General features: G+C 47.4%; 10 protein-coding genes across 10 annotated transcripts; 4 read left to right on the top strand and 6 right to left on the bottom strand.

Annotated features, from left to right (window-relative positions):
* Nucleotides 1-205: 205 nt before the first annotated feature.
* Nucleotides 206-605, bottom strand: BT62DRAFT_931272 (uncharacterized protein). The gene is made up of 2 exons (XM_043186092.1): nucleotides 496-605; nucleotides 206-446 (listed from the first exon to the last, which is right to left on the bottom strand). Exons 1-2 carry the CDS (start codon nucleotides 514-516, stop codon nucleotides 279-281), a joined length of 189 nt encoding a protein of 62 aa, XP_043040931.1. The 5' UTR covers nucleotides 517-605; the 3' UTR covers nucleotides 206-278.
* A 1,131-nt stretch (nucleotides 606-1,736) lies between these two features.
* Nucleotides 1,737-2,482, top strand: BT62DRAFT_919313 (uncharacterized protein; the record flags this gene model as incomplete). Its single annotated transcript, XM_043184150.1, has 3 exons — nucleotides 1,737-1,883; nucleotides 2,101-2,350; nucleotides 2,397-2,482. 3 exons carry the CDS (start codon nucleotides 1,737-1,739, stop codon nucleotides 2,480-2,482), a joined length of 483 nt encoding a protein of 160 aa, XP_043040930.1.
* A 281-nt stretch (nucleotides 2,483-2,763) lies between these two features.
* Nucleotides 2,764-3,565, bottom strand: BT62DRAFT_1005045 (uncharacterized protein; the record flags this gene model as incomplete). Its single annotated transcript, XM_043177100.1, has 3 exons — nucleotides 2,764-2,903; nucleotides 3,062-3,142; nucleotides 3,184-3,565. 3 exons carry the CDS (start codon nucleotides 3,563-3,565, stop codon nucleotides 2,764-2,766), a joined length of 603 nt encoding a protein of 200 aa, XP_043040929.1.
* Nucleotides 3,566-3,736: 171 nt separating this feature from the next.
* On the bottom strand, nucleotides 3,737-3,895 carry BT62DRAFT_892499 (uncharacterized protein; the record flags this gene model as incomplete). Its single annotated transcript, XM_043183108.1, has 1 exon — nucleotides 3,737-3,895. One exon carries the CDS (start codon nucleotides 3,893-3,895, stop codon nucleotides 3,737-3,739), a length of 159 nt encoding a protein of 52 aa, XP_043040928.1.
* A 793-nt stretch (nucleotides 3,896-4,688) lies between these two features.
* On the bottom strand, nucleotides 4,689-7,130 carry BT62DRAFT_81769 (uncharacterized protein). Its single transcript, XM_043182347.1, has 20 exons — nucleotides 6,988-7,130; nucleotides 6,717-6,843; nucleotides 6,600-6,659; nucleotides 6,361-6,459; nucleotides 6,292-6,301; nucleotides 6,212-6,229; nucleotides 6,139-6,164; nucleotides 6,064-6,089; nucleotides 5,977-6,014; nucleotides 5,891-5,915; nucleotides 5,826-5,837; nucleotides 5,752-5,767; nucleotides 5,659-5,698; nucleotides 5,497-5,606; nucleotides 5,390-5,449; nucleotides 5,305-5,332; nucleotides 5,192-5,249; nucleotides 5,118-5,142; nucleotides 4,954-5,068; nucleotides 4,689-4,894 (listed from the first exon to the last, which is right to left on the bottom strand). Exons 2-20 carry the CDS (start codon nucleotides 6,779-6,781, stop codon nucleotides 4,850-4,852), a joined length of 876 nt encoding a protein of 291 aa, XP_043040927.1. The 5' UTR covers nucleotides 6,782-6,843; nucleotides 6,988-7,130; the 3' UTR covers nucleotides 4,689-4,849.
* A 1,547-nt stretch (nucleotides 7,131-8,677) lies between these two features.
* BT62DRAFT_1075479 (uncharacterized protein) lies at nucleotides 8,678-9,341 on the bottom strand (the record flags this gene model as incomplete). The annotated part of the gene is made up of 4 exons (XM_043179117.1): nucleotides 8,678-8,980; nucleotides 9,024-9,083; nucleotides 9,149-9,278; nucleotides 9,331-9,341. 4 exons carry the CDS (start codon nucleotides 9,339-9,341, stop codon nucleotides 8,678-8,680), a joined length of 504 nt encoding a protein of 167 aa, XP_043040926.1.
* A 221-nt stretch (nucleotides 9,342-9,562) lies between these two features.
* On the bottom strand, nucleotides 9,563-11,524 carry BT62DRAFT_892277 (acyl-CoA oxidase; the record flags this gene model as incomplete). The annotated part of the gene is made up of 6 exons (XM_043183102.1): nucleotides 9,563-9,987; nucleotides 10,050-10,124; nucleotides 10,173-10,227; nucleotides 10,290-10,797; nucleotides 10,852-11,121; nucleotides 11,178-11,524. The coding sequence occupies 6 exons, from the start codon at nucleotides 11,522-11,524 to the stop codon at nucleotides 9,563-9,565; spliced, it is 1,680 nt and encodes a 559-aa protein (XP_043040925.1).
* A 4,624-nt stretch (nucleotides 11,525-16,148) lies between these two features.
* Nucleotides 16,149-18,098, top strand: BT62DRAFT_892271 (acyl-CoA oxidase; the record flags this gene model as incomplete). The annotated part of the gene is made up of 6 exons (XM_043183101.1): nucleotides 16,149-16,495; nucleotides 16,550-16,819; nucleotides 16,874-17,381; nucleotides 17,437-17,491; nucleotides 17,540-17,614; nucleotides 17,674-18,098. 6 exons carry the CDS (start codon nucleotides 16,149-16,151, stop codon nucleotides 18,096-18,098), a joined length of 1,680 nt encoding a protein of 559 aa, XP_043040924.1.
* Nucleotides 18,099-22,107: 4,009 nt separating this feature from the next.
* BT62DRAFT_892854 (uncharacterized protein) lies at nucleotides 22,108-23,898 on the top strand (the record flags this gene model as incomplete). Its single annotated transcript, XM_043183123.1, has 4 exons — nucleotides 22,108-22,312; nucleotides 22,368-22,726; nucleotides 22,838-23,740; nucleotides 23,803-23,898. 4 exons carry the CDS (start codon nucleotides 22,108-22,110, stop codon nucleotides 23,896-23,898), a joined length of 1,563 nt encoding a protein of 520 aa, XP_043040923.1.
* A 215-nt stretch (nucleotides 23,899-24,113) lies between these two features.
* Nucleotides 24,114-25,163, top strand: BT62DRAFT_81468 (uncharacterized protein). The gene is made up of 4 exons (XM_043182346.1): nucleotides 24,114-24,209; nucleotides 24,262-24,551; nucleotides 24,602-24,644; nucleotides 24,702-25,163. The coding sequence occupies exons 2-4, from the start codon at nucleotides 24,309-24,311 to the stop codon at nucleotides 24,971-24,973; spliced, it is 558 nt and encodes a 185-aa protein (XP_043040922.1). The 5' UTR covers nucleotides 24,114-24,209; nucleotides 24,262-24,308; the 3' UTR covers nucleotides 24,974-25,163.
* Nucleotides 25,164-25,910: the final 747 nt, after the last annotated feature.

The raw sequence follows: 25,910 nt of genomic DNA, 5'->3' as shown, positions 1-25,910 counted from the left end.
CCGCAATATTCCAGAATATCCCAATATATCCTAAAATGTCCCAATATCCCAAGTCTCCCCTTGAAACTTGAAATAGTCTGAAAATTCCCAATTATATCCCAAGACTTGTGACCATTCCCTATTCTCACCCATGCTGCAGGAGCCCCAAATGCTACTTACAGCCAGCTGATCCCAATATCAAGCTAGCCGAACCCAGTCTAAACCACAGCAGAAACACATTCCTACCAAGGGGCTAAGGGAATTCACAAAGATATAACCAATTTTCCACCAAAGTTGCCTCAAAAGGCATATTCCATTTCTTCATCGTCGCTCTGCACAATGTTTGCAGCATCGGCACTGTCATTCCATTTTGTGTGACAATCATGACTAATATGGCCAGTCTTGCCACATGCGTAACATCTGATGTTTTGCTTCAGGCTGCTTGATCTCCTTGATTGTGCGATCAGAGCCATTGCACTGGGTGTGCTGCCCCTTCCTTCCTTTTTCGTCAATCAGAGCATTTGTCACACTACTCATAGTAGGTAATGAATAAGGGCGAATTAAGAAGTCGAGATACCGTAATCAGAGTCTAATCGTGCCGGGGCCCATAACCTGTTGGAAATCCTCAGTGATGCACAGGGTAGACTCCAGGCTGGTAAGGCCAGAAAGAATGAACTCCTTATTCTACAGCTCCTACAGAGCTAGTATTTATACTCTCCAGACTTATATCTAGAATCTACTATAACTTTCTCTTTCTCTCGAGCTTACTCATCAACTCTCAGCATGATGCCGGATTGCTCTTTCTAGAACTTTCCAGCAAAATCCCAACACATACAGATGACATCAGTGTAATGGAAAGATTCTATATCTATCCTAATCTTCATATTTCCATGGTTTGGATATTTCATTGCTTACATTGTTCATTTGCCAGTGTTAGGCATAATCCTCAAAGCACCTCATAATGTCATTTTCTTCCTCAATCAGTTGAAATGCCATCTCACATCCCTCCTAGTCAGGGCATAAATTACATTTTGATTGACCACCTCCTTACAAATGAAACTCCTCATTGAGGGCACTCATATTTCACCCTTTATTTCTGTCTTATTGACTTACAATGTAATCATCATACATATAGCCATGATGTCAAAGGGTCTTGTCAAGTATAAAAAAGGCAGAAGTCAATCACCATTCATGCACATATAGAACTATTTCCATTCAGCCAAGTAGACCTTCAAAAGAGACCACAATAGCTGAACCTCATCTCCTTGAGTATATCCTACAACGAACATTCCTGTATCTCCTTTGATCAACAGGCCAAAACGGGTTCGAAATCACCACATCCGACAAGGGCACATTCCATGGTGATAAACAGATAACTTAGGGGTGCATATGTGCTGTCCTCGGTAGTGGGAATATTGGTTTTGACATATTCGATGATAAACAGAAGAACACCATTGAAGGAGAATGCTACATCAAGTACATTTGTGTATGATTTCGAAAAATCACCCTCTAAATAAGAAGCCAAATTGGTCTGAAGCCAAGAAATTTATGGTCAGCTATACGCGAAATAATATAAACAAAGAGAGAACTGACTCGACCGAAAATCCTTCGTGACATCGAAGCTGGTCCTCCCAGATGGACTGAAACAAAGAATCGTACAACGTTGACCAAGTGAGCGCCGGAAATTGCTGCATTGTGTTGAGTGTGTTGTATGTGCCCTCGGAAATGTGCCAAGCTAAATTGACAGCACAGGCACCATGACCTTCATATGGGGTCCACCGAAGTTCTTGCTTGGAGAAGGGTTGGCGAATGGGATTGAACGTGTTGGAAATTTGCATAGTAAAGGGGAGGAAGGATGGGTTTTGAACGAGCGGAAAGATACACTTGGAAGTCTCTGCTTTGAGGTACATTAAACTTCCTGGAAAGAGCCAGAACGAGCGTAGTAGAACGCATCTCACTCTCCAGCCATTCCGGCGTTGGAATAGTGAGCATGCCAAGTACCAGCGGCTGTACAGTCTTGCTTATCTCTCACGTTTGTTACGTCAAAGTTGCCGACATCGAACTGGGCTGGCCAAACTGGCTGGCTCATCAAACTTGGCTTCGGCTTCTTCGTCAAAGTAGGTAGACCTTGAAGCTGATCAGTGGCTATTCTCGCACTGGCCGAGAATACTAACTGGAGCGCCGGCCCCTCCCTGTATGGGGGGTATTGAGCTATCACTGCACTGGGGATTCCTGAGTGAATTCAGGCTCGTCACTAGCTTTGTGGGACATAAACATAGTAGAACATTTGCTACAACTTCAAGAGAGGAGAGACACGCGATCACATGTCGTGGTTTCAATTCAAGAGGGAACCGGGCCGGTGGACTAGAAGGTAAGTTCTTACTGCCCCAGCTTCTCATATTTCTCTTTTCAAGTAGTCGAGTCGCTGAATGAGGCCATTAATCGACGCTCGGAAAAGCACCTTGGACCGATCCTGGACCGTCCGGCAGCGTCTGCTTTATAGGATGACCTTCCAATCGGTGGTGCAATCATTCACGATGGGAAACGCGTAGTACGTTCAAATCGCAGAGTCTATACAAGGTATAGGCCTATAGAATCTTAAACCTAAAATTCCTTCCATAAAATTTCAGTATTTGTTATAGACCATCCTCAAAAAACCTTCTTTTTACACATTGGCAGCCTACTTTCGAGTTCATGCGATACTGCTTGTGCTTCTTTCACCACGAAGGTGATCTCTGCCAAGACCAAGAATCAACATAAGAGATGGTCAATGGTAGAAAAGTCCTAAGAATTTGGATGTTGTTCTGACTTCGTATACGGCAACCGCAGCATTGGGGATGAGACGTCAAAGGTCAGTTCTTCATAGACGCTATCGGAAGTGACAGAAGGAGTTATGGTAGCCTGACTAGCGAAGGGCGAAAATTCTTTCGAGTACTGTCATAGGACCAAATGCCGCTTGTGATGCGGAGAGTTTCTAGACAAGTTCATCTGGTAAGAGCCTCGAGCTCATCAGAGAAAAGTTCTTGTAGAATTCAATATGAGTACCACTAGGACGTAGATCAATTTGGTAAAAGAGTCGCACCTATTGCCTCTTCGGTCTCAAATCCCAATCCGATATGCTTAAGTGTCGCACCGGAACTGTGGAGATACGGCGACAAGGCCACTATTCCATCCTTGAACTTATGCGAGAGGCATCCAAGCAACAGGGTTCGCAGATATGTGCGATCATTGACACGGGCCAATTGTACAGGGCACTCCTCTCCGCTGAGCGATAACTAGTCAGGCTAGAGCAGTCTTCAATCGAGATGGTCTGTGGTGTTTCTGGGGGTGAAGGTGGGGAGTCATCGATAACCAAAGTCTCTGCAAATACATCTGCCATGTATTGCATCCCGCAATGGAAACAGTTGTCGGTGGGCATGTCACAGAAATGGACATCATAATCAACACTTTTAAGTTTGGAAAAGTATGATAAGATATATGGGAAGTCGTCGAAGGTAGAGCAGATAATGTTATAGAGCATCAGGTTTGTGATACGAGAAGTGAAGCTGGGTGAGCCGATGATGTAGCGAATCGAAGTTGTGGACATGGATAGAAGATGAAGAACTGTTACATTCGTGAAGCGGTTGAGGTACTGAGCGAGTGACTGAAACCGTAGAATGGGTTCAAGATTCCTATCATCCGTACTCCACTGATAGTAATTTCGCGTACGTGTTTGAATAGTGTGCGAAAAGAGCTGTTGAGGAGTTCGACATGCCTTTCATATGACCGTGACATCACTGCGTTCGAAAAGATGGAATCTACTTGCTGGAATCCAGGCTCTGCAGACTAGACTGCATTCTTTGAGAGCCTTACGGTCATCGTGCAGAAAATCGATGAACCTATCGCACAACTCGGGAGGAAATCGTGGGCCTTTCATCTCAAAGTGAGTACTCTGAGAGATGCCAGTTTGCTCCGCATTGCGGCAACGACTTCACCTTGTTAATTTCATTCCACAGATCGCTATTCTAGGCACGCAAGTCTTCATTTTCCTTCTCCAGATTCTGAATCCTGATCTTGATGTCTTCGATTTCATTCGACTACATCTGTTGTTGTTGCCACGCCAAGCCATTCATTGTAACTTGAGGTGCCGGCGCTTGCAACTTCAAGTACGGGTTTCGCCTGTCACGAATCAGATTTATGGCAACAATGATAGAAGACACACTACCGTATGTTCTTCCTGACATCGTCCGCAGGTTGCGAGGTATACGCAGAGTACGTGTAAGAACTTGAGAAAGCGCTGGTAAATACAACCTCAACCAATCATCACGACACGGAGAATGCCGTTTTCGAGAAATCCCACGAATAATTTAAGAACGACACTGGATGTACACCGCGGCCTGTCGAAAGAGAAGGGGGAAGGAAGGGAAGTGTTGTTACTCAGATAAATTTCCCGGAGAAGGAAACAAACCAGAATATGTAATTCCCAGAGCACTAACGCCTGTACTAACTATGCGCAGCAAGAATACATTATGCTACGGGCTTTTCCTCAGGACCGAGAATTCTGCCTAGGGACCAGCAAAAACAATCTGATAAGGTACGAAGATCCGCAGAGATCATTGAGATCGAGGTAGAAATTACAGCGAGAGTTCGGACTTGTCTATTTGACGTCTCGAATTATTGCAAGGATCCCACCTTTACTTCAAACCGAGACGAGGATTATCTGATGCAAGCTGCAACGGTTTGAAGTCGAGTACGTTTGCTTTCGTAGGAGATCAAGCGGCTAAGCTCCAGGAAAACGCGAGTCCATCGTTCAAGTAGCACTTCATAACAAAAACGTCCTCTCGATATACCTTGATGTAAACTTACAGTCTATGAAATCTTCAGGACATAGTCACCGTGCCAAGCTCGCATCCTCCGACCCGGCCTGACGGCTGCTCTATTCCATCTGTTCAGTTACACCTTCATTAAAAGGGAAAAGGAAAGAGTAACCCGAACCTGGTCTCCCGTGCTATCACCGAAATTCTTATTGAACCTGAGAGCAGTCAAGAGAGTCTCGCCGTCCGACGAGTTCTCAGTAGGTAGTGCTCGGAGCTCCTTGCGCGCGTTGAGCCTATTCATGCACGTGGATAAGGTCTGGGTTGATTATGAACGTTACTTACATAGCCAGGAGGGAATTTATGTATACTTTTTCGGATTCAGTTACGGCTCATGTAGGGAAAAGACAAAGACTTACGTTTTGGCAGAATGAAGTTGAACCCAAGAAAGACAAGGGAATCCGGTATTGTAAGAAACTATGCGCAGGGGTTATACTTGAAGCCGATGGCAAGGAACGAGGAACGCTCATACCGTAATGAGTGTGATCAACGAGCATGTGCTAGTTATTCCGTTCGTCAGCTTGTGCATTCGGATACATAAGACCGAAATGAACTACCTTGTAGCAAGTCCCGAAATCAAAACGAGCCGCATCAAGACCAACAGCGTCGTGGTCATGCTGACGAGTTAGAGCAACGAGATCCCAAACAACCAAGCAAGACTCACCTGGAATAGTGAGGCACAGCAGCTTTGCTTACTTGAAGATAGTAACACATCACAGCGGATATGATAAAATCAACTGCGGTTGTTGCAGAAAAGGCCGCGACGATAGTTCTCTGTTCGCATTTTTTATAATCGGCCTACGATGCGTCCGACGAATATACATACCGAAATGGATGAGATATCCGAAAACCCTGTTATCACGAATCTGTCTAGTTGTGTCTAGATTGGAAGCCTGTAGGAGAGCGGGTTGATCCTTACACGTCGTAGCAGACAACTAGCAAGCCATATGAGCGACACGATCACCGGTAACGAGCAAAGGCGAACACACGCACATATTCCTGCGGCTTCAAATTCGGATGTTAACTGCAAGCGACAGGAGAACGGAGAAAGAAGTTACCATATCCCCCCAACACAACAAGCACCTAAGAAGGTGAGAACCCTGTCAAATGAGACAAGCATGAAGCTGACACCGGACAGACATACCACAAACAAAGGTACAACCGGATGGAAGTGACGTCCCACTAGGCTATGATGAGCCAACGAAGAAATTAGTGGAGGACGCTGACGCACATTTGCATAACCGTACGGCATATATACTACGCACAAAGTTAAGTTTCGGGTTTAGGATGTGGGGTGGATACGTACGTTTGCACACCTAGTACAGTCAAAGTCTGGGTTCCATCATCAGTGGCGGAAGATTAAATAAAAGTACACTTGCATCAAACAACAACTGCAGCTACAGTGGCTGGTTAGGAATCGAGTTACTGGTTTCAAGCTCGAAAAGTCGGGAAGATTCACCTTGAAGCTCCTGTAAAGATAGAGGAACTAGGCACGTGTTTTCATTCAAAAAGAGGGGGTCACGCGTACCAGACGACCTTGTTGAGAACCTCAAAATTGCCAAAATTTTCCACCAGGTAAAAATATAACGCGTGCGTACTGAGCGCGACGTGCAGCGCGTCGAGGATCCTGGGTTTAATTATAAGTCGTCAAAAAATTATCTGCATCCGAGTCCGGAACGCGGTACCAAAGTAACGCCACCTGTATACGTGAACATTTGCCTCAATGATGACTACGCAGAGCGACTTACGGAGTACCTGTACACCCACCAGTCCTTTCTGAATCTTTGGTAGTACAATGCGGTTTGCAGGATGGTGATCCCAAAAAGACTGGCGAGATCGTTGTTGTTAGATCTTTTCGGACTGCAGTTTAACAGAGAAACTCACATTGCAGCCACCATAGCTCCGATATACACCGCTCCGAGTGTTTTCCCTAGTGCAAGCGACGCCATGGCCGGCGCGGAAAGAGAGACCCGTAATCGTTCAAGGACGTGGAGTAACCCTTATATAAGGTCTATTTCCGGCGAGAAGCTTCCGTTTGATGATGCCTGTACCTATCTGAGAGATGATATGAAAAAAGAGAATAATAATTCAGCTCTCTATGGCAGGTTGTGCGCTGGGAATGGAACAACGGCTTACAAGTCAGAAGACAACGTACCGTCGATCTCTCGGAATATTCCAGGTGTCGGAGGGGGTTTTGAACGGCTATACCGATGCACACTTGAGGTTAAATGCAGCGAAAGGTTCCGATGCAAGTCTCCATGCTTTACCAACCCACGGCCATGAGTCACCCCAGCTGTATCACTTAATACTATACTGAAGCATTGATAAGCTTGGTGGGAATGAAGCCGATGATCTTACCTTTTTCGGTGCTTTAAATATGATCTTCGAGTCGGAAATAGAGCGAAGTCGAATACTGATTGTTCTTCCGCCTACTCGAGGAGGGGGGGGCCTACTGTAGACTGCCTGTTTTTTATGCATCAAAAGTTGCATTGGGGTTTTCATGCAAAAACGTATTCGTCTGCATCGGCGAACCAATTTCAACGAGGCGACCGCTCTTGTGTTACATAGGGGATAGCACCACGAAGCGGCACGACGAACCATTGTTAGAGGCGTCATATTTGTTTTCCGTCATCTCATAGAAACGGACACCAGGAACACAGAGCTGAGACGTTGGGATCATCACGGAAGATGACAGACTTGCATCGTCGTCTATTAGCGGAGTCGTAAAGCTCAGTTCTTGCAAATGAAGGATCAATTTCATGACGGTGTTTAAGACAGAATGATGATGATTGCATAGGCTTTTGGAGGGGCTTTTGACCGTTGTTCCTCCACCGCAGTGGATCGATATATGGTTTTAGGATCAAAAATACATAGCAACTGAGTTTGTACTGACCATACATTGCCGCCGTTCTATAGATACCTACGCGTCATCAAGAGGTGCTAACGCTATTGATCAGGCAGCGACGTTGGGTGGCGGCTGCCGCAGGAAAGATAGCGGCAAGCGGGTTCTTGCACACTACATGCTGAGCGAGGGCCCTCCTTACACAAGCAGAGAAAATGTGTAAAGAGCTTCCGGGTTATATGCGAGCTGCGGCAGGGTCAGGAGGCTGGACAGAAAGTCCTGCTCATTGCATTTTAGCAGGCAGGCACAGAATGTAGAAGGAGGCAGTAGTGATTCGGTCATGTCGCAGATGGTTCGCCGAGATGATGCTCTGCTACTAGTGGAATGCAAGCCTGTTACTTCAAGCAAACTGAGATGGAGGCGCAGTGAACCTTATATCAGCAATGCTCCAAAATTCTCGCTGTGTTCATCAATTCATCCGTGGTATCGTAGTCCAGATCCTCACAAAAGGATCCATTGAGAACCTCATGTCTGCCGCTGACATCCATCCTGTCGTCCGAAAAGACTGAGACGCTGTTTCCTGAGAGGACTTCAGCGTCTCAGAGGAAGGGAACAGCTGTACGGACCTCTAAAGCAACATCATTCTATCACTGTGTTTCTTTTACCACCTCTAAATGTCGATGCAACAGCATAGTATACACTTGCTGGGTCGTCGTCGTTATTATGTCACATTTTCTTGTGTCCTGGTTAAACGTAGGTGCCGACGGTGTCCAATAGCCAAGTTCGAGCACCTGGCGATGACCAAGCAAAAGTGTATATATAATTCAAACTCCGACTTCCCCCCCCCCTTCCGAATCCGATTTGGTGAAGTGCCTCTAATAACTATCGGCCCACCCCTTGTGCATAGCAGAGTCGATCAATAAACTCGTTATCCATTATCTTATTTTTTACTGTCATGAACAAGTTTGGTAGCCTGCCACTTCCAAAGCTAGAGCTCATTCTATTATTGGAATCGGAGGACCAGACGTATGCTTTTCTTCGTATTCCAATGTCCCCCCGGAATGGAACTCGACAAACGGGCCGACGAGTGCTTTCTACAGCTTAAAATCTCAATCGCCATCATTACCGCTTCCGCCCGCAGAGAGCGCAAGTGGTTGTTATATGTTGTGCGGGTGCCGGTGGGCACTTGCGTCAAGACGCGCGAGATCTCCAGTCGAGGACATGCAAAAGCCAGCCGATGATAACGAAATCTATGCCAGGACTGATTTTTTGCCATGGTTCTACTGATGTGATCCGCAGTTCCGATCTGTATTGCTGATGATCAGTGTGAGGATACAAGAACATCAGACAATGCTGGAGAGAGCCGGGAAACGATTCGTATCCGGGATGGTGGGAGATGTGTCGTCGTCCTAGGGCCTGGGCCAATGAAGAATGTGTCTGGTCACCGTGATTGGCTTTTGAGATGTGCCCGTACCGTTACGGATATCGATACGGCCGTAGACCGTACCAAAATTCTTTCCGACTGTACGGTATGGTTGATATCAAATCCATAGTGTCCGTACCGTTGTCGGTATACGGGTGGGTTTACAGCGACAACTAAATATCTAGAGTCAAAACATGAGTATTAATCACTTCATTAACATCATGTGTACTTACCTCGATGGCATTAGATGCTCCTCGGCCACTCCATCAACAACCGTATTTTAGCCGTATTTTGGGTTGTTGAAGATGGCCACTATACGGAGCCGTATCCGTATCCACCATATTACGGATACGGTGCATATCCCTAGGCCACTTACTCAAACAAAGGAGACTATAGCATTATGGAGGAAGCTGTAGTTTTAACTCTAACTTATTAATCTTACTCTAATATACCCTAATTCTACATTTACAAAAGTGCTATCTCCTCCGGAGCCTCCCTGAATGTATACATCGAATCCACGAAATTATCCCAGTCTTTCTCCGTGAGAATTGGCACCTTGACCCACTTGGCCACACCCATCCCATCAACCCACTCGTTCATGTTCCCAAAAGCATTCGTCATTGCCGAGTTCTGCATATCCGCAACCCTAGCCCGGGTGAGGAGCCCAGCCTCGACGTACCAACCCACGTCCTTCTGAATGGCAAAGACTTCGTAGATATCGGCGAGAACAGCGGGGATACCTTCGACCAAAGCGCTTTCGTGCGCCATCCGGTGGCCAATGGCTTCAACGAGGTCTTTAGACCGAGGAAGAATGTAGTCAGCATATTGTTTCGACCGAGGTCCGTGTTTCATGACAAGAGCGCGAGCTTCTTCGAACACGCCTTTTTCGTCTATTGGTAGATTAGGTTAGTCGACTCTTCGTAGTAGTTTTGCAAGCGTAGAATAGACTTACGCTGGGCGAGGAGACTGTTGGGGTAGAGAGGGGCCGGAATAGAGTATTTACCCTGGAGGAGTTCTGAGGCGAGACCTACCTAATGGTGAGAAAGCAGATAAAGTAAAGAGAAATAGCACGAACGAATAGCCAGAACAAGGACATCACCCTCAGCAATGACAACACCTCTCATCTCAGCCTAAGTGTGGATCAGATTTGGATCAGATAAATGTTCCAATGAAGTAAAGAAGTATAACTGACAAACTGAGAGACGATCTGGTTATAGTCAAACAAGCCCTGAGCACCCAGCCTCTCCGAAAGATGGAAGTGGGTGGTCTGTGCATGCTCCATAACCACGGCCTTGTAGATGGTCGCAATCGCATGCCTCGCTTGACGGTTCGCAGCGGGATCCATAAAGTGTTTAATCGCATGCTTCGTCCACGCCTCAATGACATACGTCTGCGCGACTGCAGTGAAGATGGGGATCTGCTGGGTGCGGAAGCTGATGATGGGTTGCGCAGGGACGCCGACTTTACGACGAAGAGAGTATTTGTACGCGATGTGAGCAGCAATTTGCATAGCTGGGAGAGCGAACGAAGCCAAAGAGAGTGTACCAACGGAGACACGCCAGATAGCGGCGAGGAAGTCAGCGTGAGTTGAGGGTTTGTCGCCGATGGGTCCAAGGAGAGACCACTGCGGAAGGTGGACCTGGGCGAAGCGGGTGACGGCATGGTTGACTGGAGCTGCGCCATGTCGAGTAGGAATCAATCTGCGATTAATCGGTCATTAGCTTTGTGTAACCTTATATTGGAGATCAGCGTACTTGGCGGTGATACCCTTGCTCATGTGAACGCCGTCGTTCAATTGGACGACAAAAGGCCTGATACCACGTTTCTCGCCATCGACGATCAACTGGGACCAGACGACACCATAGCAAGGTTTACCCAAAACCGGAACAGTCGGGGGCATATACTTTGAAGCAGCCCGGTTGGGGGAGTTAAGAATGAAAGTGCCATCAGACTGGAGAGTAGCGGTGGTCTCTAGGTTGGTCGCATCCAAACCGTGACCAGCTTCAGTGAGAAGGAATTGACCGCTGATAGAGGTTCCTTCTGCATTGATAAGAAAATCACGTAGAAGGACACGACGTACATAGCTTTCCAATCCATCATATCCTTGCATAGAGCCTGAAGCTCGGGACGATCGGCAGCGTATGTTCCAATGGTACCCACAGCAAGATTGAGATGGATGGTCATGATGGTTACGGAGGAAACATTGTGACAGGCGATGGGGTCGTTGTGCATCTTCCAGAACTTGGGACTGAGGTTGACGACATCTTCGAAGGTGAGGTCCCAAGCCTTCCAGATAAGCCCCGCCCGCTGATACGCGCTTTCTGAGAGCGCAAGGGCATCGGAACGGGTGTTGGCGCTCACACCGGTCGCTCTGAACACGTCGAGGTTGAGGAGGGACTGCGAGGGCCAGTTGTGTGCGGAAGACATTATCGTTTGGAAGGATCGTTGGATTCGGTCAATTAGGGCGGCTTGATTCCTTTCCGCTAATGAGGACAGGTTATATGTTGTCAATCCTAGGAGGAGACCGGCTGTCTGTCTCTTCAATGAAACACGGGATGCTGAACAGACAGGGAGTATGGTTTGCCCTTGCGGGTCCAGATTCCACCGGAGTGCCCTAATATTGAAATGATAGGCAAAATCGACACCTGGGAATCACATCAATCCCGAAGATTGATAAGAAAACTAAGCCAATCAGGGGTTTGTAAGTGATCCCTTCGCGTCGTGGTCCTGTATTTAGGAGGCGGGGGGTTCTTCACTGCCGTACATCCTAATCGACATAGCCCGTGCGCTAGCATATTCTCTTGACATAGCTACCGCTTATTGTCCTGGCTTCACATACAGCTACTGAGTATACCAAAACAGCATGCGCATAGATAAAGCTAGGTGATGGGCGCTGACCGTACAGCCATGATGCCGTTCGATAACGCCCTAAATTGATGACAGTGACTTGCGCTGTCTGAGCCTCAACTGTAATAAGCACGGCGATTTCAAGTGATTTGATTTTAGCAGTCTACGAGCCGACAGTCAGCTCATCCAATGGAGACTCGGGCTGAGGCTCTGAGGGTTTAACGGAAGAACCTTCGAAGCGGGGGTTAGTCAATTTTGGAACAAAGACAGGGCGAGAAGAGAACGCACTTCCGATCGTGTAAGAAGTATTAGTGCTAAAATATTACGCCAAAGTAGTCGAGGCCCATGCTGTCAGGAGCCATCCATAGAGAACGTTACCAAACACCATATGAGAAATAGAAGCGTCAATGAAATTCAAGGACCCAACTATTTCACATAGAATGTATTCTGCGGGCAGGGGAAGGTGAGTCACAGCATAGCAGGGCGTTGTAGCAAGGCACTGGCGCTGTGAGTCAAGTATAACAGCTGGCGATATTGAATGCCACAACGCCGGTCCTGGCACACAGAGCTGACATAACTGAGCGGAACCTGGAAGGATTGAAGGAATAGTAAGCTAAGAGCCGGTCGGACCAACGAAAAGCCGTAGTACCTCAGGAGTCGCTCTTCGACATCAATTCTCTCTCGGAGAGCCTTAGCCTATTTTGTGCTCGTTCTAGATGGATGTATGCGCCTTGGATCTGTCTATAACAATCAAAACACGCCAGCTTGATACGGAAAAGGATAAATACCTTCTGAAGGCAATCACCTCTTGGAGATATTGCTCCCCTTGTATGAATGAAGAGCTGCGCGTACAAGGTCCAGTAGGTGACGCGTCAACGGACGCAGTCAGCTTGAGCGCCGAGCAGAATGTCATCGATAGTAAGAGAGGGGTCGTTCATGTTGTCATCATCGCCGTTGGAACCAGGAAGAGATGAGAGTAAGGCAGAAGAGCAGGACAAGGTCATGCTGACCCAATTTTCAAACTCCGGTCCTTCCTCTTCACCGCGACGCCACAGTGTAAATGCCATTCCTTCACTAGAGGGCTATCTCGATGACGGTAGTTATTCGACGCTACTTTTAAGTATAACTGAGCACATGGATTATGGCGGCAAAGAGAGCACGGCAATCCATCTATCTTTTGGGCCCAAACGGAGCGTTCGATGACGACGATAGATTTATACACAGTAGGACAAAAACGAGCAGATATATCCAGAGGATGTGTAAACTTTGAAGATCCCGTGTTCGTGAGTAAACCCTATGTAATACGAGCGTCGGCGCTTGCTCATACATCCACAGCGTTCCTTTCTTTTGCCTGTTTTCGTGTAATTTCGAGCCTCAATTCGAGGGTTGAAGTTAAGGTGAACTTGGAAACCTTGACGGCCTTTGGTGTTACATTCTCACGTACGCAGCACGTCGTCACTGTATCTTATTTTACACCTCTGGACAGTGGAAATATCAGACTAACGAAGAGAAATAGCAAGATCCGCACCACAAATTTCGCACTCGCAATCAGACCCATCGTGCATCTCCTTTCCCATCCCTGGATGCTGTCAAACATATTTGCGACTTTTCTCAGCAATGTCTGCGAGGTTGTAACAGTCCATTTTGGCATACTCCTTGCGTCTTCCAAAGGCTCCCGCACACCGTTCGTTACTAAAAGAAATCATTCAAACCTACAACCAAGTTTTTCAATGATGTCGAGATACTGCATATTAAGACACCGACAATAATGGCGCAGCGCATATAGCAGTTGGGGCAAGCTGTCCAGAAGATCCACAAGCTTGGGCGACGGCGATGGCCAAGGAGGCCATTTCAAGAAGCGCGAATCTTGGTCTAAAAACCTCCGTATTTGAACGGTCAATCGAGTCTCAATCCTGGTGATGGGAAAACTTCCCTTACGATTTGAGTATTCCATCGCACAGACTGATATCGAGTATAAGGTTCTGGCGGAGGGTATAAACGTCATGCAAAATATTTCACAGCACTCGCTGCATCACTCCAAGCATCGACGACTGGAAAAATGAAATCACAGGCCGAGTCATGCAGACGCTTGAGAATCGCGAAAGTGGTTTCTCGCGGAACAGGAGCGGAGATGTTGACTTGAATCATCCGACCAGGAGCAACGACGGCCCTTACCTCAAAATCTCTCCCAGGGGCGTTACTTGGTTACAGTGTCAAAGTTAAGCTGACGTTTTGATGTATGCCAGAACTTCACCCACCTTCATTGAGATGATGGCAATGTTGGAACATTGAAGAACGATCGTATCGAACAGGAGGGGTGTTTTATTAGTCCACGGGGTTTCTCAACAGAAACAGGATATATGAAACCAAAAGCGAGCAAGCACGACGCCCTCATGTGGAAATTTGAAGCTTGTCTCTGTATGCAAAGAAACACTTGAAAATTTGCGCCCAAAGTTCCGACGTAATTAACTGGGCAATAAAATTGATGTGCTACAGCGCGGCCATTGACTTCGCTGAGAGTATAAGGTCACTGGAAGAATTCGACTCGGAGATAGCCTGGCAAGCCGTTTTATAGATACCCACGGAACTAGTCTGAAAGGACGACTCCGAAGTCACGGCCCGGTTCTGTGAGGGACCTGTTTCAAAGCCCGGCTTGATCTCGGCCAATGCCTTGCAGAGACGCGGGATACGAATTTAAAACTCCGTTCCGCGGCAGAAGAGCTTCCCCATACTTCCTACCTGCTTCTTACAAGCCCACGTCGAAATTTGCACCATTTGTCCTTGATGTTGGAGGAGATTCGCACGTTGTGTCGCTACCTTGATATATTTCATTTACCTATTTCATCTATGTCTCGATCACACCTCGATCACCTATAAAAGCCGTATCACATGTTTCTGTGCCTCAGTCATTTACACCTTCGCTGTGCTGACTGAGTACTTACCCGTTGTTCTTCATCATTACTTGATGCTTTTTCCGGAAAGCCCTGTGTGATTGAATGGCTATTTCTAGCATGATGGCGTTGTCAAGAGGGATTAGCTCTTGCCTATGAAGGAGCATGTAAATAACCGGTATGAGGTTGCTGTAGCATCCAACCAGCCCAGGGATTGACACTGTTTGCAGAATTTTTTCACCCGCAAGATGTCTGATTGATGGGTAGCATCGCATGGCACAACACCAATCCAGGGTGTCGATGAGTGCACAGCTGCCAGCGGGCCGCAACAGGTCACCATCATCACTCTCGAGCTTGGAGCTCCAGCGAATTCTACGCAACCGAACCGAACTCTAGGAGCTGGTGGCCCTGTGCCAGCCTTCGTCGCGAGAGACAAGACCATTCTATTGTCAAGCCGTTCTTGGGAAGCCTAGAGGAAATAAATTCAACCAGTCAGCAATAGGAAATCTCGCAGGCTCGACATTTATTAGGACAGAGTCTAATACTTGAGCGTATGACAGGTATGTTGGAAGCCCATCTTGCTAACTCTTTATTAGTATTTACTATTAGTAGTATGAATACTTCTATGAATCAGAACATCGGAAATCTAAGCGAGGGTGCCAACAAATGTTCTTGCACAGTCTTCTTTCCGTACCCCACACCCTCCGAGGCGCACTATGGAATCTGGCGTTCATACAGCGGAGATATTTCAAATTTCTGCGTCCCGGGGATTTATATTGATCCACTATAGACTCCCACCCTTGCATTGGATCAACGCTGTGGTCTGGATTCTTGTGCAGATCTCACTTGATATTCTGGCCGTGGTCTAGCTCGCACGCGTTGTAAAGAAGCATTATCATTTGTCAATGCTAAACACACCCTTCAAACCGCGGATACAACGATCAAGTCGCCGATTTTTTTGCAATACGTTTTTTGCTCTTCAGTCTTCGTCTTCCGCGAGAATTCGCCCCCTACACAACCATCGCTATGTCTGGAGCCCATGAACTTCTCCAAACCGCCGGCATATCGCCGTGACGACGGCTCCGCTGAGGGTAAAGGTCTGCGGTACGTGGGGTACTACCCTTGCATTCGGGACGCGGTCAAGAATACTCATTCCAAAAAAAAACTTCATCGTAAGATCTCCTGATTCTGATGTTGCAACTCTGCGCCTCAGGACTGACAATATATAAACTATCTATAATCGACGGTAAAGAATCAAGCTCCTTCAATCGACCGAGTTATTCCAAGTCTTTCAACGACCCTTCCAAACAACAATGCCTTTCGCACACAACTGGCCCTCGCAGTCCCTCCTCAGTGTCGACGTATTCAGAGCGGCTGGTACCAATGCCAACAGCCGGTCCAACGCCCTCGCGTTGTGCGACAATGCGTACCAGCGTGCGGAACATATCTGGAAGGCTTGGGGCCTCACCTACGAAGATGTCGTCAACCTCAGTCCCAAGTTCTGGAAGATTCACAATGACCCTATCGCTTGGCACGATGGTTCCTCCGTCACCATCATGGTTATCCATCTCAATCTTGCTGTGGGTACCATTGGAGCATACGCTGCCGATCGCCCCGAGCTTCAGGCTCTATGCAAGGATATGATGGATTGCAAAGCCATGTACGCTTGTCTTCAACGTGACTATGTTATAAATACTGACGGGACTTCTATCAGCGGTCAATTCCTTCTCACTGAAGCTGGTCACGGTTTGGATGCTACAAACCTAGAGACCACCGCTACTCTCCAGTCTGATGGTACTTTTATTCTCAACTCCCCCAACCGGGCTGCTTCCAAATATATGCCCCCGACTGTTCCCGTTCTCGGTAAACCCTGCTACGCCGTCGTCTGGTCCCAGTTGATCGTCGATGGCGAGAAACGTGGTATCAGGCCTTTTGTCGTCCAATTGAATGACGGCGTTCACATGAGCAAGGGTATCACCGCCAAGTACGCTGATCTCAAACATAAAGTTACCCAAAGCTGATGTCCATTTAATCGTAGACTGATTCCTACACGCCATGGAGCCACCCCGGTCAACCATGCCATCACCCACTTCACCCAGGTCCGCCTCCCGCAGTGGTCTCTCCTCGGACCCGTCGGTGACAAGCCCTCGACGCACAATGACTTCCTCATCGCTATCTGGCGTATCGCTGTCGGTACTCTCGCTTTGGCTTCAGTCGCTCTCCCAGCTATGCAAATTGCTGCTCACATCGCGTACAAGTACTCCCTCCGTCGTACAGTCGGCATCCCTGCCCAGCCTATCATCAGCTTCCGCACCCAGCAGATCCCCATCTTCACTGCAGTCGCGCAGACGTATGTCATTGAGGCGTGGACGAAGCATGCGATTAAACACTTTATGGATCCCGCTGCTGATCGTCAGGCAAGGCATGCGATTACTACCATCTACAAGTCCGTGGTTATGGAGAATGCACAGACCACGCATTTCAACCTTTCGGAGAGGTTGGGTGCACAAGGCCTGTTTGACTACAACCAGATCATCACTCAGTTTGTCAGTTATACCTTTTTGTTTACTTCATTGGAACATTTGTCTGATTCGCACTTAGGCTGAGATAAGAGGTATTGTTATTGCTGAGGGTGATGTCCTTGTTCTGGCTATTCGTTCGTGCTATTTATCTTTACTTCATCCCTCTTCTTACTATCCGGCAGGTCTCGCCTCGGAGCTCCTCCAGGGTAAATACTCTGTCCCAGCTCCTCTCTACCCCAACAGTCTCCTCGCCCAGCGTAAGTCTTTTCCAGTGTTGCAAAACTAACAATGGATGATTAACCCAATATACCAATAGACGAGAAAGGCGTATTCGACGAAGCCCGCGGTCTCGCGAAGAAATACGGACCACGGTCGAAGCAATATGCCGACTACATTCTTCCTCGTTCCAAAGATCTCGTTGAAGCCATTGGCCACCGGATGGCGTACGAAAGTGCTTTGGTCGAAGGTATCCCCGCTGTTCTCGCCGATATCTACGAAGTCTTTGCCATTCAGAAGGACATCGGTTGGTACATCGAGACAGGGCTCCTTACCCGAGTTAGGGTTGCGGATATGCAGAACTCGGCGATGACGAATGCTGTGGGAAACATGAACGAGTGGGTTGACGGAATGGGTGTGGCTAAGTGGGTCAAGGCGCCGATCCTCACTGAAGAGGGCTGGAATAATTTCGTGGATTCGATGTATACATTCAGGGAGGCTCCAGAGGAGAGGGCGGTTTTGTAAATGTGAAAGAGAAAGCCTTAGGGTATTTTAGAGTGTAATCTTCAGTAATCCTTTCTCGTTTAATTTTCTTTGCCTTAACTTCTGGTCTAATATTACTGGCATATCCTGCGAGAGCAATGTTTCACCATACAAGAGGCTTTGTTGGACGAGTAGGCATCAAACGCACCTAGGCGAGGATCCCTTTGAATGAACTTCGAGCATGTGCAATGATGCAGTCACAGAGTATTCGTCAAGAGGGCTCGTCAGTTGAATTATCCTCAGTGTGGCACAGATCAAGAAGTTCCAGTTCAAGACCCTTCTTCCTCCAACATGCAGAAAAGATTCTTTCACCGTCCAGATCACAGACCCACTGTTCACCAATAACAACTAAGTAAAGTTTTTTACAACCTGGCCCACCGTCCTCCTTGGGCATTCATGCCACTATCATCTCGACAAAATCCCAGTCGAGGAAAGAGAGTGTAGTGAAAGAGACTTGTCCTAAATGAATGTAAAGTCATCAGAGAGAAGGGACCAGGAGGTGCTGCTGTGACCCTTCCACTTACTTAGCTCCTGCATTTGAGCCATCACAGATAGCATTACAGGGTCATAATGCTCCGCCCACTCATCAAGCTGAATAGCAAAGTTTTATAGATGAGGTGTGAGCCGCAAGATGGGCAGAAGGTTCTCATCCAGGCCTGCATTTTTGAGAGTTAATCGTATCAACGAATATTACGGATGAACAAGCATCTCATGGAGCGGTGGAAGTGCATCTCTGCCCTTAGCCCGGCCCCTACTTAAGGTGAACTCTATCAGTGCCAGGAGTTCCATGCTGTGCATAAATTTCGATGAAGATGTGGAAAGCTCCTCGAGGGTTGAACTGGTAATGCACATAAGGCCAAGTGACGCTGATATTGGGAAGGGCCCACAGCCGTAATCAATGTACGAAAATGAACGCAGTTTTGCAGCCGATTTTACAACATCCAGGTATTCGGAGGTCAATCTGTCGCCATAGAATTTTCTGTTGTCAGCGAAGGAGATAGGATTGGTGGTTGGGAAACGGATGTTAGAATCTGGGTGCATGCCTTCCAGATGCAGAATTTCTAGTTTCGGGGCAAGCGTGAATGTCTCCAGACGGCGGGTCGCCAAAATGGCAGGTGAAGCAGAAGTGTATCTCCCTAGGCCAATCAATCTTTCCACGCATGAGTGAAAGTCGTAGAAGGAATGGAGGATTTATAATTTCTATCACTCTCCATCGTTTCTAGACAGCGACCATGATATTGAAACACTACTCCATCAGCGAATCTGAACATCTCCGAAAATGCACATCATTATGGAACGTAGAACTGAGAGAATGATTTCGACTGTGCTCAAGGACTCGACGGAGTCTTTCTAGCTCTTCGTCCTCAGGACGATTGGGCGGGGTGAGAGTTGGAATGCACACTGTAGACCATAGCTCTGGGTAGAGTGTTTCAATGACACTCCACCACAAGTTGCACACATGGCAAGTATCCAAGGTCCATGCTGTGAATTATAACATCTTCTCATGTCCAGGAGACTAGGAGTTGTCTACGAACGGCGTAAAATCTCTGCCAGGACCTCCGTAGGGATGCGACGGGCTGGAGATAATGCTGTCTCACAGTCATGTTTAAATGACTGCGACATCCGAGTCTCTAGCAATACAACAGCGTTACAGAGAAAATCAAGGTCGCTCTGCAGTTCAATGAGAGGTACCTTGAAGCCGTCTAGGGATGCCTTCAGCTGAGTGGACTGTAGAGATGATGGTGTTGTGAGCGGGTTATTAGCGCAGTGAGTATGTGCCACCGGAGATGAGAGTCAAAGGCTGAGGAGCGTTGACCTCGATCTCCAGTATTTGGTAGCTACGATTATGTAAGGTTCTAACGACGCTAGCTTGGAGGGCGCAATACTTCAACAGATGGCGCATCATTAGTGCGCAGAAGACATCAGGGGGATGAGTGAAGGTCAATATCCAATCATTTTTAGCCAGTATTTCTTCAAGAGGAACGCGAGAAAGTTGCATTATAGCCGGATATGAGCATGAAAAAAAAAACTTGGTCAATTCCTGGTAACTGATGCGCAACAGAGAAGACACAAGCAACTGTCTACCGAATTCGGTTACCGGCAGGTTTATAGCACGACGTTGAGCAATTTAGGCTCTCAAGAAGATTACCAGATGGTAGTGAGTCGGTACGGGGAGCAAAGGACAAGAAGTGGGAAGACAAAGAGAATTCCTTTCAGGTTTGAGTGGCTGCGCAGCAGGATCGGACCGGACCAGATAACATATCCGTCACCCAATTAAACATTTGGATGAGTCCCGAACAAAACCCCATTCAAGAGTGGGATTCTCCTTAGGCACAAAGCACGTACTATTCGTCTCAAAGTTTTAATTTGTAAGTGATTAAAAACAGTGGTATCATTTGAATTTACATAGCGGAAACAGTCAAACCTAGCCTTAGACTAGGTGATAACGGGGTACTCCTGTATAGACATAGACTGATGAGGAAAATCTACAACGTCAAAGAAAGGAAAGTATACCTAAGTAGCTGTCTAGCGTATTCGTTTACAGTCGATAGTTCTAAGCATCCTTGGCCTTCCCATGAGCAGCCGCCAAATGACTCTCATGCTTCGGCTCGGAGCAGCCCTCTGAAGACACACTAAGGACTTTAGACAAAGAGACATTTACAGGAGAAACCAGAGATTCTCCATCAGTTATCAGCGTCCTGCGAGTGATATATAGATCGTTGTCGACTGGTTGAAGTTGCATCTTGACGGGTGGGCTCTTTGATGTCGCCTAACAGAGGCAAATTGATGACTGTAGAGCCAGAAGATACAGAACGGGAGTGTTGGGATTTTGCTGGAAAGTTCTAGAAAGGGCAATCCGGCATCATGCCGAGAGTTGATGAGTAAGCCCGAGAGAAAGAGAAAGTTGTAATAAATTCTAGATACAAGCCTGGAGAGTATAAATACGAGCTCTGTAGGAGCTGCAGAATAATAAGTTCATACCATCTGGCCTTACCAGCCTGGAGTCTACCCTGCGCAACACCGAGGATTTCCAACAGGGAGCTATGGTGGTTCTGACCTGAGGGGGATACTGGCGTTACGAACGCTCTGATGGGAGGGAGAGTATGAGGACTTATGGCGGACACAGGAAGAAGTCGCCTTTCCGTTTCGACTAGTAACCAAGTTTGTGCGACCTGCAGGATCAGAAGGTTATGCGTGCAAAGGCAGTGACAATTCCAAGAGGCCTTGAGGCAGCCTGAGCCTCAAAAAATTTGATAGCTGGGTCTGTCTCGCTATTACTATTGCCGGTACTAGACATGTACTGACAGATATTGAGGAGTCGCATAGTTCGAGGACCATACGGATCTCCAACAGCTGTTAGGGTTCGACGAACTCGAAGAATATGCATCTGGGTCCCCGTTGTTCGGTGATTTGTCGCTGTGCGTCGTCAGCCAAAGTTCAAGTGCTAGATAGTCACCGCCGTCGAGATGGACCAGAATTTCTGTCGTAAGGAAGAACCGGAGTTACAAAGTCCGAGTCAGGCACTCACCATGGTGCTCTCCTCCTCTCCTACTGTCCTCCCACTTTCGCCTCGTTCAGCAACAGTAGTGACAAGTCAGGCGGATCCTTTTACAATAATGTCGCCGCATCGATGGCGTCATCTTTAGGTATCCCGAACCAGGTGACTCACTAAGCAGGCTGTCTCCTTCGACTCGTCGTTGCATCTGGGTCACTCGCCATACCATATAAACGACCGAAGCAATATCCAAAACGCGATTACCTTCTAGATATATGTATTGCAGTACTAAGTTGACCCATCTTTTGTCCCTGCAGGCTTTTTTTGACGTTGCGGGACTGATACAGCGCATATACCCGCTCAGTGCAGCCGCGAAGCACTCTACTGGCTGGCAAGTTCGAGAAGATTTGTACGGAAGGAGCGGTGCAGCTGCCGTGATTGGAACGCGAAATCCGCAGCACTTCCCGCAGCTTTGGCTGTTTGTCTGCTTCGTCCATGGCCTGGCGAATTGTTTACTTATTAAACCTTCTTGCTCTTACAGCTACAGGACAACCATCCCAAACTCGTTTCAACTATGCCAGTTCTCCGTCCGAGGAATGGGATTTTAACGCAAAGCCCAGCATCAACAACACCGGCCATTTGATATTCGATACTGTTAGTGCCTTGCTACAACATTGGCCTAACTCTCGCTATCGTAATGGTAAGTCTTCATGAATGTAGCATCTGTTTCAATTGAAACGTACCTATTTCTTTAGGACACAACATAGTTCCTGGCCTTGTTCCAGTTGGAACCCTCTTATACCATGGACGCGGCGACTCTAATCTTCCTGCCGAGCCTCAGTGGACGTCTACAGACCCAGAGCATGCGTATCGATTCTGCCGAGGAGGATCAGATGTTGGGTGCTGGCAACTCACTCTTGTTACGACACGGCCTTTGAATGTTCTGTACTTCGATGGAGCTAGCGCAGTGAAGATTAGGGATGGCCCGATGGATAGTCAAGACATTGTTGCCTGGGGAAGGATTGTACCGGAATGGACTGGCAGTGAACGCAAGCGGCTTCAAGATTTGTGTATGTGGGGACAGCAGTTCTCCCTGGACGGATTTGTTAGGTGTGTCTGTTTGAATACTTTTAGCTACGAGAAGACTGAGTGATTCTGTATCCAAGAATGGAAGAGGACTTGTAAGCGCTCGTTTTTGCTCTTCAGATCTTCCTCGCATTCAAAGCGCCTTTCAAGCGAAATCATGCTCTGCGATTTCACGGAAGGTGTACAAGTTGCCTCTTTCCTCAACCTTGTTTCCCATGGCCGAGGTCCTGGTGGTCCACCACGTCGTCCGCCTGGGAGAAATCCGTTTCCTCCTTCCAATGTATCCTCGATGGGCTGGGATACCGTCGTCCAATCGAGCTCATGGCACAATCGTTACCCAGGAGACACACGCATCCACCTTGATCTCTCCCGTCTGATATCATTCTACGATACGTCTCTTGTACCAAGTCTGATCCCCCATCGTTTTAATCAAGAACGCTGGGACTATCGTATTGCAGGCATCAGTGATAAGGACATCAAAGCCGTTCTGTCGAGCTTGGAGTCTGAGCTGAGGAAACCACAGGGAGGGAGTTCTGGGATTGATTGGATGACTCTGATACATGTTATCGTTGATCGGTACGCGGAGAGGCTGGATATGGTCAGGTATCTACTCAATTCGACCGAGCACGACACCCCAACAACGACGAAATTGGTGTATGCGCAGGTCGAGATCATGCTCCAGCCCTACATCTTGCACTCGCTTAGTCCCAGTGCGGGCCAGGATGACTACTCTTGGGCAGCACCGATCTTTAGGCTGTGTACAACAACACACACGTCGTATATCGAGGTGCCACTGTTGTCTGCACGATTAACGTACTCAGAACGGTTGATTTTCCAGGCATTGAGTGAAACTAACCGTGAGATCTGTCGTGTGGTCACACGGATGTGGGTTCAGGGTATTTCGGCGGGACTGGAAAAGTACAGCTCCCCCGTTAGTCCGTTTGGTTCGCTACTAGAATCATGGAAGCATGATATCAATGTCTTGATGGACTGGTTAGACTGGAATGTGTGGGTAATGTGTCGGCCTGCATGCGCCTTTGAGGTATATTATGGTCTTCTGTCTGATCGGGTTTCTATGGGCTGACGATATATTTCGTGCGCCAGGAACATTGCTATCTTCCGACATGGCCTTTCTTTGGGCCACGTAAAGATTGGGAGAGGCCGCAACCGAGGTGTATTCGAAAGGTTGAGCCTCTTTGATGCTTATTAGTGTCTCGTTTCTGTGTATTATCGCCACTATGGATATCTTTCGTCATCTATGTCTGTCCTGTGGGAGGCAATGGCTGTTTCCCAAATGTACGCGAATTGTGCTTTTGTATGTCTTCTTTGATTCAATGATTCAATGCCGCTGTGCTTCTGATTTTCTTGTATATTATGTCATATCCCAAAATGAAACTGCGTGGAAAGAAAATACTATTGGACAGGCCTTCATTTTTTTCTGTTGACTTCTGCAGAGCACCACAAGGTTCCCTTGCAACGGAGACTCGACGGAATACTGTTTATCGCTATAAGTAGGTCCCATTTTTTCTCTTTGGAATGCCGCCTCACACCACCATCTTCTAGACTTGTACACAAGCTCAGTCGCTGTCCCCGACAATAGGCCATCGGCGATGAACGTTCCTAATCCCCATTCTAATTCTTACAGCAGGCCTTTCGACTTCTACATGAAACCCAAAAATCAATTGACGATCAAAGACTTCCCCCGCCAGAGCCCTCAGACAGTAGACCGAAACCACGTTCGCAGAAAGTGCAAAAAAGCCACGATGGATGCCAAGAGATTTGCCGAGGAGCAACGCCCTCAGCAAAAGAGGTGTGGGCCACAGACCTATGGAGCCAATAAGCCCCAGGGCGAGGTGAGATTTCTACTGAAATTTACCGCTGTACTCTAAAGCGCAATTTCCAGGAAATACAATATAACGAAAACGATGAGGCCAACATCATGAACGGTATGGCTTTGACACCACATAATCTGGGAAAGCGCAAGCGTGCTGACCTTGATTCAGAGTCCGAGCCTCAGCGTGAGGAGCCCATCGCCAACGGACCGATGCAACGTGTCAAGTCTGTTTATGCAGCTTTCTATGGACAGCTGCAGTCCAAGATTAGTATCCTGGAGCAGGAGAGAAACTTGCAACTGTCCCGAATTGCTACGCTGGAGCAGGAGATTGCACATCTCGTGAAAACCATCGCTGACTTGCGTACCAACAATTCCGAGCTGGAGGTTCAGCTAGCGGAAATCGTGTCGCGGGAGACTACTGGTAGTATGGGACAGTGTTGAAGAAAAGCAAAGATGATGGTTGGTCGTCAAAAAAGAGGAGGGTATAAGATGATCGTATTTTGAACGTTGCGACTTGAGTGGAGGAGTGCGGTGGTTGAGGTGAAAACGATAAACGACAAGATTTAAACTAGAAATAAGGATAGATAAGCAAGCTAACTTCTTTCAATAATAGTACTAGACCAAGTCTGCACAACGAATGGAAAGGAATGGAAGCAATTTTAGTCCTGGACTTCGTTCGCATAAATTACTTAGCTTTGATGCCTGGCGCTTAACCGCCTTCTCGTCGCATCTGCGACTTCGATGTCAATCAAGAACATCTTAGTCTTACGCAGTTACGGACTGTAAGCTTAAGCCTCAAATAGATGCCAACTCGTTTTAGGCGCTGTGCCAAGATGCCTTCAGGATGCAAAGAAAAAAGCTGACTGAGATGGAAATACTATAGCATTTTCTTCAAGGCCCATCGCTTGAAGTTTCTGTGAGCTGTTCTCTGATAGCAGTTGGCTAGAATGAAGGTATAACATGTAGTGCCATTGCTTATCGAGCCAACGAGTGTACTGTGTAAACATCAGATGAGAGTGAGTGGTCATTAATTTCAGAGAAATCAAACGGCCGATTGACAAAACTCCATTTCACGCGGAATGTCACCGAGGTCAGCATAAATTGCCAAAGTCATTTAGTGAGAATGAAATCAGCAGGGAGTTATTTGAACGGGTGACGTGAATCTCTTGAAGAAGGTCGGAAAACTGCAACAAGGGTCCGACAAGAACTGTTAAGAGAGCACTCATATTCGAGGAAGTTACTGTAACTGAATAGTATTCCTATAAGATGTGGGTGGGTGGGCCTGTGCCACGGTAAGATGAAAGAAGATGAATCGAATCAGAAAGCATAGTCACCTTCAGATGAGGACGTTCTTGACCGGCGCCATCAAAGAGCTTTC

Source organism: Guyanagaster necrorhizus (assembly GCF_019112545.1).
Source record: "Guyanagaster necrorhizus MCA 3950 unplaced genomic scaffold BT62scaffold_10, whole genome shotgun sequence".
NCBI classification, from domain to species: Eukaryota; Fungi; Basidiomycota; class Agaricomycetes; order Agaricales; family Physalacriaceae; genus Guyanagaster; species Guyanagaster necrorhizus.
This window is presented reverse-complemented; position numbering and strand designations above follow the sequence as displayed.

What these genes read in the sequence shown, in the direction of transcription:
- BT62DRAFT_931272 (XM_043186092.1), bottom strand. Translation starts at nt 516, where the DNA reads ATGAGTAGTGTGACAAATGCT. An exon ending in TGAGTAGTGTGACAAATGCT is followed by an intron (nt 447 to 495) that starts CTGATTGACGAA and finishes AGTGCAATGGCT; the next exon opens with CTGATCGCACAATCAAGGAG.
- BT62DRAFT_81769 (XM_043182347.1), bottom strand. Translation starts at nt 6,781, where the DNA reads ATGGCGTCGCTTGCACTAGGGAAAACACTCGGAGCGGTGTATATCGGA. An exon ending in CGGATATCTCATCCATTTCG is followed by an intron (nt 5,607 to 5,658) that starts GTATGTATATTC and finishes AAATGCGAACAG; the next exon opens with AGAACTATCGTCGCGGCCTT. An exon ending in GTGATAGCACGGGAGACCAG is followed by an intron (nt 4,895 to 4,953) that starts GTTCGGGTTACT and finishes CAGATGGAATAG; the next exon opens with AGCAGCCGTCAGGCCGGGTC.
- BT62DRAFT_81468 (XM_043182346.1), top strand. Translation starts at nt 24,309, where the DNA reads ATGAACGTTCCTAATCCCCATTCTAATTCTTACAGCAGGCCTTTCGAC. An exon ending in CCAATAAGCCCCAGGGCGAG is followed by an intron (nt 24,552 to 24,601) that starts GTGAGATTTCTA and finishes CGCAATTTCCAG; the next exon opens with GAAATACAATATAACGAAAA. An exon ending in TGAGGCCAACATCATGAACG is followed by an intron (nt 24,645 to 24,701) that starts GTATGGCTTTGA and finishes ACCTTGATTCAG; the next exon opens with AGTCCGAGCCTCAGCGTGAG.